Source organism: Durio zibethinus, chromosome 21 (assembly GCF_047325235.1).
Source record: "Durio zibethinus cultivar Kanyao isolate XHJ-2024 chromosome 21, ASM4732523v1, whole genome shotgun sequence".
Taxonomy (NCBI): Eukaryota; Viridiplantae; Streptophyta; class Magnoliopsida; order Malvales; family Malvaceae; genus Durio; species Durio zibethinus.
In genome coordinates, this window is record NC_143182.1 from 2,881,257 (window position 1) to 2,897,220 (window position 15,964).

General features: G+C 35.9%; 3 protein-coding genes and 1 pseudogene across 4 annotated transcripts; 3 read left to right on the forward strand and 1 right to left on the reverse strand.

Moving 5' to 3' along the window:
• Positions 1 to 2,217: 2,217 nt before the first annotated feature.
• CRF6 (cytokinin response factor 6) lies at positions 2,218 to 3,572 on the forward strand. The gene has a single exon (XM_022903842.2). It carries the CDS (start codon positions 2,404 to 2,406, stop codon positions 3,331 to 3,333), a length of 930 nt encoding a protein of 309 aa, XP_022759577.2. The 5' UTR covers positions 2,218 to 2,403; the 3' UTR covers positions 3,334 to 3,572.
• A 5,077-nt stretch (positions 3,573 to 8,649) lies between these two features.
• On the forward strand, positions 8,650 to 10,205 carry LOC111305957 (uncharacterized). The gene is made up of 2 exons (XM_022903843.2): positions 8,650 to 8,892; positions 9,469 to 10,205. The coding sequence occupies exons 1-2, from the start codon at positions 8,671 to 8,673 to the stop codon at positions 9,949 to 9,951; spliced, it is 705 nt and encodes a 234-aa protein (XP_022759578.2). The 5' UTR covers positions 8,650 to 8,670; the 3' UTR covers positions 9,952 to 10,205.
• A 160-nt stretch (positions 10,206 to 10,365) lies between these two features.
• On the forward strand, positions 10,366 to 13,322 carry LOC111305958 (mitochondrial carrier protein MTM1-like; annotated as a pseudogene). Its single transcript, XR_016331348.1, has 8 exons — positions 10,366 to 11,127; positions 11,249 to 11,342; positions 11,456 to 11,513; positions 11,875 to 11,950; positions 12,090 to 12,260; positions 12,390 to 12,490; positions 12,643 to 12,718; positions 12,859 to 13,322. The product of XR_016331348.1 is annotated as a mitochondrial carrier protein MTM1-like (transcript).
• A 1,062-nt stretch (positions 13,323 to 14,384) lies between these two features.
• Positions 14,385 to 15,517, reverse strand: AGP20 (arabinogalactan protein 20). Its single transcript, XM_022903845.2, has 2 exons — positions 15,216 to 15,517; positions 14,385 to 14,700 (listed from the first exon to the last, which is right to left on the reverse strand). Exons 1-2 carry the CDS (start codon positions 15,337 to 15,339, stop codon positions 14,597 to 14,599), a joined length of 228 nt encoding a protein of 75 aa, XP_022759580.2. The 5' UTR covers positions 15,340 to 15,517; the 3' UTR covers positions 14,385 to 14,596.
• Between the last annotated feature and the right edge of the window lie 447 nt (positions 15,518 to 15,964).

A 15,964-nucleotide genomic window follows, 5' to 3' on the forward strand; every position in this document is an offset into this window, starting at 1 on the left:
GCTATCGATAATAGTAACATACAATGACATCGGGGCCCAATAAAATGACTCAAAAAAGAAAAGGAGAAAGCCCGCTAACAGCTGAATTGATTGATTTATGAGGAATTTTGTCCACATTTACCATTTTACTTTTATATTTTAGGACATGCCAGGACCAAGAAAAACAAATTGAGCAAAATGTTGATTAGATGTTTAACTCATTTACAATGTCATTTCTAAAGTTCTTTCTGAGGCTGTCTGCTGTAGGTGTGGCCTTGAGCATATTTTCTTTTTCTGCCCGTTTGTCGAGGCTGTGTGGAGAGTTTCAGGCTTCAGTTACCAACGTAGGAGGGAAGGATTCACTTGCTTTCACAAAATGGAGGGAGAATATCGTCTCTTTCTTTCCTGATTTAGGTTCTTTTAATACGAGAAGCTTGATTAGCTACTTAATACGGAATATTTGGAAAACAAGAAATCTCTTTTCGTTTGGAGGTAAGACAGGATCCTACTCAAGTATGAGTATGGCAATTGGCTCTTCAAGAATTTCTTGATTACACTGGAGTTACTGTTGTGAACTCCCAGCAATTAGAGAAAGAAGGAATGTAATTCCTTGGCAACAACCCCCCGCCCCCCTAAATTTCTGAAGATGAATTGTGATGTTTCCTTTGACAGAGCTTTTGAACGAGCAGGAATTGCGGTTGTTTGTAGAGACTCAAATGGTCACCTGATTGATGGAGTTGATGCCCTTGCTCAAGTTGGGTCAGCGCAAGTTGCTGCAGCTTTGGGTGTCAAACTTGCATGTGAACTTATTAAGAGAAAAGGGTAGAGTAGAATTTTGGTTGAATCAGATAATTCGGAAATTATCAGAAGACTTACAAAACCAGAAATTAATAGAAGTTGGGCAAAATTAACCGACCAGTTTAGAAAGGAGTTTCTGGGAGATCCCTCCCACAAATTCTTAAACGTACATTAATGCTGGAATAATTGGTGCCTAAACTCTTCCTAGTTATTATTAGCACGCCCCCAAAAAAACCTCTTCCCCTTACTTTGTTGGCGTTGAAAATTAAGTAATGGTCACGTGAAGTAAATGGGCAACGGTGACAGAATCAAATGAGTGGGAAATGTCTTATCGTTTTCTACCTGCCAACTACCACTTTGTACAACGTATGTCTCATTCCTTGGCCTTCAAGCTTCAACTCGCTAGCCCTATCTTTATCTTTCATTTTAATTAATAACAATATCGAAATAATAAAAAAATCAAATACTAATTTTCTGTCAATGGAATAAAACTGTTCTTTAGTCAATGGAAAGTTGAATTATGAGAATCTAAATAAAACTTGCCCAACTTATTATTTAAAGTAACATAATAAAAAATATTCCACCTTCATTATTCTATTAACTGAATCTTTGTTTTATTCCATTGTCAACTGCCATTTTGACAATAAATGAAAACAATAGTATAAATGCAAAAAAAATGTAAAGATTTTGTTTTTTTAAGAAAATTGTTTTAATATAAAAAATCATAATCTAAAAATACCAAAAAAAACTTGTTGAAAGCAGAAATTTAAATTGAACTAAATTATGAGCTCTTTTTAAAAGAGAAATTTCATGCTTGATTGCCAAGCAATTATAATTGGATGGACTGAAAATAAGTAAACAGATTAATTTCATATTTATTTTTAATATCACGTATTATCAACATTTTAAGATCGGTAATTTCGTACTAATCAAGTGAATGGTCAAAAGTTCCGGCTGGCGTGGCGGCTATAGAATGATTCCACATACATGTGCAACGGAGATGGCCCTTCTCTCTCTCTCTCTCTCTCTGTGCCGTGATGGATTTCTCTACTGAGCGAGAGACACTAATCTCACTAGCTATGTTCATTAATCAGTACTCAGCAGCAAATCAAACGTCATTGTTAGGGATAAATATCCAATGCAGTCGAAGCGTGTGGCACAATGTGCCATTTGAGCGTGAGTCAGGTTTTTATTGCTTGGGACCAAGCTGAATCGGAGGGATGACCAAGCTCACTTGGAAGGAAGGTTAAGACACGTGTCACGAACAAGGAGATGCGGCGAGTCGTTTGGGATCTCCGGTTGTCACCGGAATCTCCGGTTAATTTACTTTATCCATGGATCTTAATTAATTATATTAATTTTGAACACATTTAACAAGCAATTAAGATTTTTTATTTTTCAATTAAAAGTGAAAAAGGAAAATAAAACTAATAAAGTAATTTTATTCAGGATCTTATAAAACAGCGATTCTTGGCTTTTTGACTCTTCCTCGCAACTGAAACTCTCCTGTTTCTCCCTACTCTATCGCCATTCCCTCCAACAAGGTTGACAAGATCCTTTCTTTTACAGATTCTTCTCTCTCTCTCTCTCAAAAAAAAATCCCATCTTTGATGTTAAAGTTTGGAAATGAATCCAGCGAGTTCGTCCCGAGTGAAATACACAGAGCAAAGAACAGTTACTAACAAGCTAGTGAAGCCATCAAGCAATTGGTTTTCCATGGAGTCCAAACCCAAAGCCCCTAGAATTGTCAGGATTTCTGTCACCGATGGCGATGCCACGGATTCTTCTAGCGACGAAACCGAACAGGAGAGACATCGGAGAGTGAAAAGGCATGTGAATGAAATCAGGATCGAAGATTGTTCCAGATTCAATTTCACCAAGGTAGCAAACAAGCAAAACAAGCAAACAAATAGTAAGAGCAATCCTGTAAATATCAGATCAAGGAAGCAACAACAGCAGCGATGTTTATCTAACGGAGTGAAATACCGTGGGGTTCGACAAAGGCCATGGGGAAGATGGGCGGCTGAGATCAGAGACCCTACGAGTCGAACCAGGGTTTGGCTTGGGACTTATGACACTGCTGAAGAAGCTGCTTTGGTTTACGACAGAGCTGCGATAAGAATCAAAGGTCCTAACGCTCTCACAAACTTTGTAAAGCCTCCTATGAGACGTCCCCCACCAGGGATTGAACTTGAAATGAGTTTCGGGTATGATACTGGCCAAGAATCTCAGTCTCTCTCTTCACCTACTTCTGTTCTCAGATTTCAGTCCAATGAAGAAGCTGAACTTCAAACCGAGTCCAAAGATGACTCCTTGGAGCTTATAGAAAGTGGGTGGAAACCTGTTCAGGAACTCCCAGAAGAACTAAGAAACTTATCAGATGAGTATTTATTAACAGATCCGGGGGCTTTATGTGATTACTGTGATTCTAATAACCCTGTACCAATATTTTTGGATGAAATGAGGCTACCAGAAGACAGCAATTTCGAACAGGATTATGCTGATATTTCTGTTGATTTTGGGTCTTGTACGTGGGATGTCGATAATTACTATTAAGATCAGTGAAATTTTGCTTGAAACAGTTCCCTGGTGTTGCTGCCCTGGAATGTTCAGATGCTAACCCAGTTGCTGGTAAATACTTTGCCGTGCGTGATTTATGTGAATGTAATGGTAAATTCCGAGTGGAAATTTGGATACATTTTCACAGTTTTTTAGTACTTTTTTCTGGGTGTGTTTCTCTACTACATTGTGTAAAGAAATGCGAAGTAAATATGTAAATTCTTGTTTTTTTCGAAGGGGTTCTTTTTCGTGGATGGCTTCTCTTCTTTTGTGAACTGAATAGGTTCGGTGTGCATTTCAAATGGCGTGGTCATTGTGTGTGTGCTTGGAAGCGTGCTTTGCGTTTATCGCTTTCTTCAGAAAAGAGTATAATCGGATTTATTGCTCGTTCAGTTCTTTGCTTTAGATCTTTTTCTTGTCTGTGTATTTAATGGGGGTCCATGAGATATTTTGTTTTATTTTTAATCTTTGATTGGGGCATTGGCGCGGGACTCAAAAGGCTGCCAAATTAAGCTAAAGTTGGGTTCCCATGTTCAATGGTTCGCCACCTTAAGACACTTGCTCGCCATAAACTCTATCTGAGAGCCATTCTTTTTAAGCATGGCTTCCTGTTCCATGCCACATGTTCTCCGGTTCAAGGTTTTAATGCCTGTCAATCGAACAAGGAAAAAAATATCCTTACCCTATTAGAAAATGAGAAATTATCTATTTCAGTGTAATTTTTTAACTTTATAAATAAAATTAATAAAGTGATGTATATTTTTTATGTTATATTTAAAATATAAAAAATTAAATAAGAAAATTATATCATCATATATCAAATAATTCTTTTTGAAAAATTCACCACTTGATAATTAAAAAAATACTTATGTTACTTTCACTGTCAGTTGATGGTGCTCTAATTTCACCATCAAGGTTAAAATTATACAACTATGAACGATCTTTCATGTAAATAGTGAAGAGGGCAAGAAACACGTTTTGTTCCATATTAAGATGCATTTCATTGTTTTTGAACCATTTGCGCGATGCTTTTCGCCTTCCCTTCCAACCTTAAATCAGAGACTTCAATTGACAAGGACATTTCATGAGACAGCTGACAGAACTGCGAGATGGCTATGACCAGTGAGACTGTCGTTTAGAGGACACACCTCAAACTTGTCAAGGTTGGTTTTCAATCCTTCGAAAAATACATGTTATGTCGACCCCACAGAGATTAATCTGGTAAGATCTGTACACGATACTCGCCCTCTTTGCCATGGCCAAGGCTCTAGAAAACCATAAAATTCTTACAAAAACAAAACTGAAGACACAACTTGGAAAGGGATATCAATTGTCATAGAGCCATAGGCTACCTACATTATGCTAGTCCCTAGCATTTCTTCTAGACATCCCAATACATGGCAGCTCACTTTTCTGGCAATATCCCGGCATGCTTGAATCTCCGGCAGCAAGAGGCATCTTTTTCAGGACACCCAGTCAAAAGTTTTACTACAAAAGGAAGTTTGCGATTTATTAAATTGCAGGCTTTCATGTACAAAGATAGCAGCAAACGTGATTTCAAAATCACAGCTGATTTTTGCCTTTGCTGACCAGAGTCCTGACCCACTTGCAAGCTGCGACTCTGGGTTCTGGAAGCCAATAGTTGACTCTCTTCCTTCCCCGAATCCTGATTTGCCTTTCTTTTTCCTTCTGATTCAAATGTGTGGTAACAACGACAAACCGACAAACCCATGAATCGTTTCTTTGACTTTGATCACGTGGCCTTAGACCCCCGCTATCTCTCAAGCGAAAATTTTCCAGAATTGGTACGTACGGATAACTTAGCTGGCTACACCAAAAATCTAGAGGAGATCAAGAAAAAGGAGTTGTTCAGCACTGTATCGTCCAGTAGTGAACTAGGGGCAAACGAAATTCGGAAGCCATTAACAAAGGCATTTCAAATCATAGGCCCGCTATTTTCTAAAAATATCCCCTCTACACATTAAAGGGTATTCGGGGTTGGTTTAACGCTGCAAACATATCTCCTGACCCACTCGGAAATTAGCTTTCCGTGGCCATCGTTGAATTATGGATCAACAATTTCCAAATCTATATATATAGTGTTCAATTAAGACATTATCGGCATTTGGTTTTTGTAGGTTACTTATTTGTTCAGTAACTTAAATTTGGAGAGTGTTAGTCAGCTCCATCTATTGTAATGAACAGCTTTTGATTCTTATGACTTTGAAAGGTATGTAAAAACCCAAACTCATGCCAGCAAAAGCTGGACAGACTGTGAATGAGGAGGAAACTTAGCCAGATTTATGACATAACACTTTCATATAAGACACTTAGGATATTACTAAAACAAAAACTTCTATTATGAATTTTCACATCATCACGTTGACATGCAAAGGTTGTTGAATTTATGGAGTGACTCGACAGGATTTTGGATCCTATCAAAATACTACAAAACTGGATAAATACATAGTTTGAACAATTTTTTGTTTCCCTTTTGACTATCCCTATTACCATGAAGCTTGACTGCTTTGAGATAAACTGATGGTTAACATTTAAACATTATTTTTATGTAGAGTTGACGTGTTAATTACATTAGCATGTTTTATGGGAAATGCCTTGCTAGCAAAATGATCCCTCCCTTAAATTGTTTATATAAAATGAAAAAGGAGACGAAAAGAAAAAAAAAAAAAGGGGGGGGGTTTTGGTGTTATAGCCTACAACTACAAGTTGTAGCCTTTTGTCGGCTTCAGCTGACCTACCTGTGATATTGTCTCCCTATGTTTCATACGGCCCGTAGCACAGCACCCGTCGGCAGAATTCAATTCGGTAATAACTAATAATAAGAGAAGTGGATATAGTCTTCTATGGTAATGATGGAGGCAAGACAGGTAAATAGCTGCATGCAAATGCAAAAGCAAGTTGTAATTGATTTTGATCCAGCTTGTTCATCTTCTTCGTCACTCGTGTTAAATCAAGAAGAAAAACCAGTACCTAATTAGAACTTTTATTTGTGCTTGATAAAATTCAGATTAAGACACGAAAGAAAAGTATATGAAATTGAATTGAAAATTCCTGATTACGAATGGTCGTCATGCAACGTGCAACACAGTTTTGAGCCACAATCTATGGATTCAGAAACAAAACCACTGCTCCTCGAAAAGCAAAAGGAAACAGATGGGGTGATGGGAGCGAAAAAACAATAAATTTATATATCAAAATTAGTACACTGATCATTGATGTGTGTTTTCACTCTTCTGATCACGTGAATGGCACGTGGTATCAGCCCTTTCAGTCTCGAGCTTACTGGGCTTGAGCCCACCTGAACATTTGCTGTATGAATTGTATATTAATATAGTTCATGTTTTGCAGAAAACAGGTTGGCCCACAAAATCTCTGTTGCATCACATTAAAAAAAAAAAAAAAAAGAGAAAAAAAGCAATGAGAATAAGGTGGAGGTCACATAAAATCTCATCCACCCATCATGTTGAAATTCAGTTTTGTGAAACCAAACAAGTAGGACCCATGTTTGGTCCACTTCACTTACCAGCTTCCGTTGCAAAATCAAAGTTCTGTGTGATAATAGGGTGATAGCTAGGTCATCAATCTTGAAGGTCCTAGATTTATTTTCCCATTTAATTAATTATAAAATAATTATTAGGAAATTTTAATACTGTAGTTTTTATTATTACAAAATAATAAAATGGAAAAAATTTAGGTTCAAGGGAACTCAAGTATAGTGGTAAACTCTTGATTCTTGAACCCATGGTTGTGTTGTGACCAATGGACCCACATTGCATTCAAATTTTCTCTTCTCCTAAGTTTTAATCTCATAAATATAAGAAATAGTTGATGGTTTACTTATTTTGATGGTTGACCAATGAAATCACATAATTTGGTCAAACGTCAAAAATATTAATGCTTAATAATGTAATTAGTAAATGGGAACGGTCAATTAAGCAAAGGAATATGGATTACAAAATCTTAGCTGTGATTATCCGATTTATTCATTGTGGATGTGTTCTTGGTCTAGTTGAACAGTGATCATCATATTCAAGGCAGCTTCTCAGTGAATGCAATTTTGATGTCTTTTTGCTTCTGCAAAGAGCCAAACCTCTGCACATTAAATCATGACCAAATTAATAATACGATTGATTACGATTTTCATTTCCTTGGCAGAGAACTCATGGGAAGCTAAAAATAGATATGATGAGTTGTGTATTTGAAAATAGATATAATAATGTGTATTTGTGTTGTAAAAATATTAAAATTTATAAGTATATTATATTTTATATAAAAATTATGTATTATAATTTGTGTTGATATAAAAATATAAAATATAAAATTTTTTATTTTATTAAATTCATATATTATTATTATTATTTTAAATTATTATTATTTTTTATATAATATTTATCTTGTATCATTATATTATACTTTAAATTATCAAATCTTATAAAAAAAAAAAAAAAAGGGGGGGGGGGGTGGTGGGGGAGCTGAGAGCTTATTTCTGTGGTTGACTTTGTTGGCTAGCGGACTTTGTTTGAGTGAAATGGTTTCTGCTAGCCACGTTTTAGGATTACCAGCCCAACTGACCATAGCCCGTCATCATTATGTGGTAACTGAAAGAACCACCAAACGGCTTGGCCCTGATTTTATGAACCCCACATAAATTGCTAAATAAAACTGGTCATTTGTGACAATTTCAACATCATACACTCACATGTGGGGTTTGAAAATTTATTGATGAAAATCATAATCATGGATTAACATCTTGTATGATGAGGGATAATGGCATGCTGCTTTTTTTTTGTTTTCAATTTCCATTGCTTGAATGGAGTGCGGTGATTGAACATACATGGTCCATGGAGCTTCTGACATGCGTGGCATATATACATGAATTTTTTTTTTTTGGTTACAAAGGGAAAACATATATACATGATTGCATGTATATATGACATGCAAGGCATGTTAATATACATGATTGCATGTCAAGAGAGTGAGACTGTGGGGTACGAATAGCTAAGCTTCTAGGTTCCAAACAAAACTTCCCTTTAAAGCAAACACACCCACGCAAGGAACAGAAAAGAAGGTAAAAGAAACCGAATGATTTTGTCCAAACACCTGATTGCAAATACCATTAAAAAGAAGAGGCCTACTTCCATACTCCAAATTGTTCCTCAAGCTTTCCAACACAGCCAAGAAAAAGAAAGGCTGGACAATTCTGAAAAGAATTGATAGTAATATATGTAAAAAAGAAACAAAAATAAAGTCATGGACTTTAAAAGTTATAATACAGGAGTGTTTTGATTGGTTGGTGGGCTATGTTTTCCACCGATGGAGTTGAATAAGAAGAAATTGCAGACTCTCATTGAGAGGGCATGGGCTTTGCGTGACAGGTTGAACGATGAAATCGAAAACAGTATCAGCTTCTGCAGGTTTTGTTCAGACCATGGTCGCTATTGTGATATTGGGCAGACCCCATTTGAGGAAAGGGAGAGATTGATTGCCATCAGAGATTCATTGAAGGAAGTTGAGAACACCCTTTTGCATTTGCAGGTATCTACTATCTGTCTTCTCTTTTATTAACGAAGATAATAGTCTCAACTCTCAAGTCCTTAGATCAGAATGTTAACATTGCAAATGCAGAAATATGCTCTTATTGATATAACTTTGTTCGTGAGATCTAATAAATAGATTGAAATGAACAGACATTGGAAATTCCCTTAACCATAGTTAACTAATCCTTTAATGTTGCATGATTACAAATGGTTCTCAATATTCGATTCATTTGATCAAAAGATAATAGTAAACAACTGGTATAACATGTTACAAAAGCTCTTCTTTCTGGGTTCTGTTCTTAATGGAATGATCTAGTCTAGTATAAATTTAAGAATGACAAATGATTCCAAGTTAATTATTCTGTTACCTTTTGATTGATATCTTAACTGGTCTTGAAACCTATTGAGTAGAATTAGAATATTCCACCTGACATTTAGAGGTTTTACCTTAATTTAGTCAGCATATGTTGTCTTATCCGTGCTTAGATCATCCTTGGGAAATTAATGTTCAGAATTCTGTTAATTTCTTTCGTGTTGGAAAATCATATCCACTGTCATAGCTGTGTACATGCAGAAGTTGCAATTTTGGCAGCTGACAGATAGGCATTCAGCCCTCAGTCGAATGGAGCAAAGCAGATTATTTCTCATAAAACAAGTAAAACAATATCAAGGAAGACCCCTGGACGTGGTGAAAGAGTTGAATTCTTGTTTTGGCAATGACAATAAAACTGGGTTTGACAGGAAAGTGGAAGAAATTACTGTGAAGAAAAACGGGGTTGAAAGCAGGAGCAGAAGGCTTTCCAGTTTTCTCATTTGTTGCACTAGAGTTTTATTCAACCCTTGGATGTGGCAGAGTGGTGTTGGATTTGCAGTAAAATTAATTCTGATTTCAGCCAGCCTTTCATCTATAATTCAATTTTATCATGCCAAGCAACAATCTTGCAGTAATTCACAAAGAAAAATTGTTTCAGTTACGCATTCAAAAGAAGCAGAAAAATTAGATACTTTATTAACTATATCAAAGATGCCTCTGGACGTGTTTTGTGGCTGGGGATGATTCTTGATTAGTTTCTTACATGTTTAATAATCGATGGAAGTACAACTCAATTTCTTCAGAAATGTTTCTCTTTTCATCATTCTTTTAAATTTCCGGTGGATATAATAGTATCTTTATGCCATGTAACAACTTATGCATGCCATCCACTTCAAAGCATCATGGAAATATTTAAATGATGGGTTTGGATTAATTTATTTTTAATATGTGGTCCACCTTAATTTAGCTGTTGGATTTTATATTGCAGATTCAGGTAGTTGGACTCCCTTTCTAAATATAAACAAATCATATTTAAAGTAAATATATATGACCATAATAAACTTTCCATGGTTATTTGTTTCTATAGTAGGACCAATCCTATTAATAACGGCTCTTGGATTCTTTTTCAACTTTAGCACTACTATTTTCAATTTCAGGCTTTCTGGAAATGGTGATTCCTTGTCCTTGACCCTTAGTTGGGCGCCAAGAGCCTTGAAAGAGTCTAATGTGGGCTCGATTGAGATTTAGCCTAATCCCAAAAGTTATTGACAAAAGAAAATCTGAACAGTTTACTAGGAATCAGTCAGGTCTGTATTGGGATGATATGATGTGGGCCAAAAGAGTTCTGGGTTTTCCCTTTTGGCTACTCAAATGGAAAATTTTGAGAATAAAGAAGGAAAAAAAGGCCAGGATTAAATAAAGAGTTTCGGCTCTGCCTTTGCCTTCGAAATGCTCGGCAGGAACCAATTGGATGGCGCCCTTAATTCCACGCCACGAATCACATTGTTTCTTCTACTCTTCCCCATGAAAAAATCTCTTTTTTTTTTTTTATTTATTGTTGGAACTTAGAAGTAATAAAAAGAAGGAAAGCCCTAGAAGACAACTTATAAAACTAACTAATCTTCCCATAAATTGTTCAACTCCCCCATATGTTTTTTTTCATTGAAATTTAATTTACGGTGAGAGAGAGATGGTAGGCTGGAGTCGGGATTTACTTAATGGATAGGCGCGGCGTCGGCGACCATAGTTGATTTTGAAGGAAACGTTGAGAATATGTCAAAAGATGGTCACGACGATTCTACAATCCAAAAGTCAAATGCTGTAACCGACGTGAATTTGAGCTTCGGAGTGAGGGCTTTCTCTGCTGCCGCTGCCGCTTTTCTTTCCGCCATCATCGTCAATGCTCTCGATGTCACCAAGGTATCTAATTTTTATTTTCTAAACGTTGGCCTTTTTCATTTAGATTCTTTAATTCTTTTAAAATTCTTTTTTTTTTTCAAAAAAAAAGGAAACCCAAGAATTAATCAAAAAATTCTTTCAGAAGACTAAGAATAATTGTTTTTGGGTGACATCCAGACAAGGTTACAAGCAAAGGCTGCTGGAGTTCCTTACGAGAAATGCTTTGAAACTAACAGGTTACGCTCCAATTTCATTAGTTTCCCTGTTCTTTAATTCATGCTTTGCTAAATGCTTCTTAATTTTTGCCTTGGTGAAATTTTCATTTTCCTCCATTGCTCTTCTGTTTTAGATGTTTCTAGAATCGATACAAAGGAACACTCGATGTTTTCTACAAAGTCATTCGTCAGGTTGGTGTTTTTTCTGCAATTGCTAATTACTATATTAGACTTATTCTTCGAGTGTTTGATGTTGTAATAACACTTCTTTTTAGTAAATAAGTTCTTTTCTTTTCTTCTAATAGATGTTATATTTGTAGTTTCTTCAGTATACATAGGTAAAAGTAGCTCTATTAAACCCAGCTATGGCTTGCTAAATGATACATTTTATGCTTTTATTGTTTATTTATAAGTTTATGGGAGCAATTATATCTATCCAAGCATAATCTTTCAAACCTGCATTATATATTTATTACTCTCTGTAAATACATAACACGTATATTATCACCTTTTTATTTCTATCTACAAATCACTTATTGTTGGAGGTTCACAGGAATGAATTTGTGCAGGAAGGGTTTGCCAGACTGTGGAGAGGAACAAATGCAAGTTTAGCATTAGCTGTGCCTGCTGCAAGTCTATCTCTTATAAAAATTGCTGTGTCTTTTTTATGGCTGCATTACATGTTTTTATTCCTTGCATCACTAATGAAGCATTTTATGTACTCTTTTGTGTTTTGCTAATGGGCCTTTTTCTTTTCTTGTCAATCAGGTTGGCATCTACATGCCTTGTTATAACATTTTTCGCAATTCAATGGAAGAATTCACTACTAATAATGCTCCAACGTTGACCCCATATGTCCCATTAGTTGCCGGCATAGTTGCATGTTCTTTAGCTTGTGTAACTTGTTATCCTGTTGAACTGGCAAGAACCTGTGTTCAGGTATAAACTCTTGTGTTCCTCTTCTATAACCAGGAATTACTATAATACTCCTCAATTGTTCTACTCTGCAGGAAGTGAATAGTTAAATTGTTGAAGTTCAACTTTATGAATCTTTCTTTCTAATACCAGGCATTTAAAGAAACTCAAAAGTGGTGTGAAGCCTCCAGGAGTATGGAAGACATTAATTGGAGTCATCAACCCAGTGACTAGTACAAATTACATTCAAAATTGTAAGCTAACTATTGAATTGATTGTTGTCAGATTGATTATTCTCCCTTTCTACTTTCTATTTGAAACAGTATCTTTTTGACATTGAACTAGAAATTTTATTACTAGTGAGAAAGTTCAATTAAACTAACTGAGTGGTCATTCTTCATAACAGCACATAACTTCTGCATCTTATGGACTGGTCTTAGTGCACAACTTGCTCATGATGTTCATTTCTCTGCAATCTGTTGGTCAACACTTGTGCCACTGAGACTTTAGTTCTTTAATCCTTAAGAACAACAAGTTTTGTTTTTTTTTTTTTTTCAGATATGTTTGATGCTAGCTAATACATTCAACTTAATGCTGGTTTCTCTTGCCCTTTTGAGATCAGGAGAAAAATGCTTCTTTCTGTGGGTGATGAAGCTGGTGCATGTAGTGTCCATGGCGTGAATTTTGTTGCTGGTTTTCTGGCAGGAAGCATTGCAGCAGCTGTTACCTGTCCCCCAGATGTTGTGAAGACCCAGCGGCAGATGGAGATCTCCACTTTCTAGTGAAGCTTCGCTAGATATGCTGTATTTAAATTCATTTAGGATAGGATAAGCCACTCCAACAATACGCACAAAAATGCTAAAGTTATCTAACTAGTTGCTGAGAAGGAAAATAATTAGAGCATCATTAGCTAGATAAATATGTGACTATAAGAGCACAAGTATTTTGGAGAACGTGATCTAACTAGTTTTGATTTCAAATATCTGCTTTGGATGAATGCATTGTGGTACTAAATCGTTCTTTCTTGATTTTGAGAAATATCCTGCCAAGGCATTAAGGATGAAGTTTGTGGGAAATTTGGAGGTACGTATTCCTTAGCGCTATTCCTTTTCCTTGAAGGTATATTACTGCTTTGCGTACTAGCAGATCTTCTAGTAAATGACTAAACTAAGAGAAGAATGTCTCTTTGGTCCTAGTTAAAACAACCTAGTTTTAAAGACTCCATGGGGTCAATCCAAAGGGACTGTCACCAGCATCCGAAGACGAATATTGATTTCATAGGGATTATTTTATAGCAGTAGCGTGTTTGTGTTTCTGGCCAATTTTTAGGTAATACCCACTGCTCATGTGTGGACCTGCAGTAGTAGTCACACTGTGTGAATTCTGTCAATTATGAGCTGCTTGAGATTATACAGAATATTCACTTTCATTAACTCAATGTCCCAAACTTTGATTTGGAACAGCGATGGAGGGATAAAGGGATTGTTTACTGGACTTGGTCGTCGTGTTGGTCGTGCTGGTCCTTCTGTGGGGATTGTTGTTTCCTTTTATGAAGTTGTCAAGTACGCTTTACGGTCCAGACACGAAGATCATGCGTGAAAGACTTGGATTCATGCCAGCTATTGTTGATTTGATGTTCCAAGTATACTCACCTGACTCCATGATGTAAAGAAAGAATAACATACACGTGTGGTCCTCCAACCAAAAATCTATCACGTTGCTTCAAAGAACTTTGGCAAAGCTTTTCAGTGGATACCCATTGCTCAAGACTCAAGAGTAAGAGGCAACATTTTGACAATAATTCCAGGACCTGGAAATGCCAGCCTCTATCTTTCCTATTCTTTTGCTCATAATGCAATCCTGATTCAATGTTGCAAGTTGCAACAGAATTACAGAAAGTTTTTTTTTTTGGTCAAGGAATCCTTGCATTCTTTTTCAATAAAGTTTGTTTTGATAGTTTTAAACTTTAATTATTTTAACCACTTCGATATTTAGAAAGCATAAAATGTGCCTAAAACTGCCCATTTTTTGTATTTGAGTGAAAAAATTATTCTTCATTTGGTAATTCACTGTTGTCTGTAGTCATTTTCACACAAACAGAAGAAAAAAGCAGGACTGGAAGCAGATGAATCAATTAAGGAGTAGAAGAAAAAAAAAAATTAGTAGTAATAAATAAGGTAGGCCACCAGGAAACAATAGTAACCAATCAATTTCTCGAAACAAATGCAAACCGTTAACCACCACCATTCATCACCCCCCCTCCCCAAAAAAAAAAAAAAGAAACAAGTTCATAGATTTATCCACATAGCAATTTGTATTGCAACCCTGACCTAAATGATCCCCCAAGTCCTAAGAATAACTTAAAAGAAGCTGTAGGAAGATGCGTCTAGTGGGTGGATGAGGTATGTGAGCACCAGGGCTACAAGCATCAGCACGTATGCAATCCCTTGGTCAATTGAAGTTCCTGCCCAAAATTAATGGAAATGTAATTCGTTAGGAGCTTCATCAACATTTTATAAAAGGTTACGTGCAATTCGCCTATAATTTTTACAGAAGGTAAACATTAAATTTACTCCTCTTAAAAAAGGAAAAACATTTTTATCGCAGCAAAGACAGATGCCTGAACATTATTGAGATACTGTTTTAAGGATGTCTAATGCATTGCATTTGCAACTGTTTTTCAGCTATCCTTCCCCATCCCACAAAACAAAACCGGTGATGAAAACAATGGTTTCAAGTTCAAGGTAAGTTACCATGAAAATTGGAGACAACAAAAAAAATGAAAACCAATGTTCTAAGTGAAAAAAAAAAGACAAAATTTTGGCAATGCCTCAATGGCAATAGAACTGTGAGGAAGGCAGTTTCTAACTATTACCATAAAGAAGAGAAATTTTTCTTAGGAAAATACAGAAAAGAAGCAAAGAGAACAGATCTAAGAGTAAAGACCAGAAAAAAACATGTAAAAGAGAGAGAAGTTACCATCACTACTAGGAGAAGGGGCTGGAGCCGCAGATTGAGCTTCAACATAGGGTGACCCAATTGCAAAAGCAAGTGCAAAGATAGCCACAACACCCATCAAAGCCCTGGAAGAAATCGCTTCCATTTTCCCTTTTCCTAACACTAACAAATTCTGAACAAAACGCTCTGTAAATTATTACCCAGTGGGTAATGAGAGAGCTCTAAAGAGAAATATGAAGTTGAAGAAAAACCCAGAAACTGAAAAAGAAAGCAAAGCAGAACAACACTGAAGACAAAGTTGGGGTTTAAATAAGGAAACTGAGGCTCATAGGTGTCATAACTCGTATTATAAGCAGGAAAACGGGGCAGATATGGGTTGGGAGAGTGGGGTCAGGCTGATTATAACAGACCATGTGATAAGAGGGGTTTTCTGTAATCTTGTTGAGACAAACTGTTCAATGTGGTTTGTAGTTTGTTGCTTACTCATTTTTTCTCTTCACCTTACCAAACTTTTTTTTATTATTTTTAATATCCAATTTTTATATACTTAATTTAAGAAAATATTAACCGTTATTTTTTTTAATTAGTAACTTTTGAAAATTTTAATCAATATGCATGTCATCAAGGTAATATTATCAAACTCTTTTTCTAAACTGTGATGTATTTGATATCATTCATTTTTGCATTATAATTAACAAATAAGTGCTTTTCAAATGTTTTTGAGTAGAGGTTAACAATTGCTTGTTATGGAATTACTATCAAATACTACT

Excerpts from the sequence above, each read along its gene's own strand:
- AGP20 (XM_022903845.2), bottom strand. The coding sequence starts at position 15,339 with ATGGAAGCGATTTCTTCCAGGGCTTTGATGGGTGTTGTGGCTATCTTT. Across the intron at positions 14,701-15,215 it reads CCCTTCTCCTAGTAGTGATG|GAACTTCAATTGACCAAGGG; the intron begins GTAACTTCTCTC and ends AATTTTGGGCAG.
- LOC111305957 (XM_022903843.2), top strand. The coding sequence starts at position 8,671 with ATGGAGTTGAATAAGAAGAAATTGCAGACTCTCATTGAGAGGGCATGG. Across the intron at positions 8,893-9,468 it reads ACACCCTTTTGCATTTGCAG|AAGTTGCAATTTTGGCAGCT; the intron begins GTATCTACTATC and ends GTGTACATGCAG.
- CRF6 (XM_022903842.2), top strand. The coding sequence starts at position 2,404 with ATGAATCCAGCGAGTTCGTCCCGAGTGAAATACACAGAGCAAAGAACA.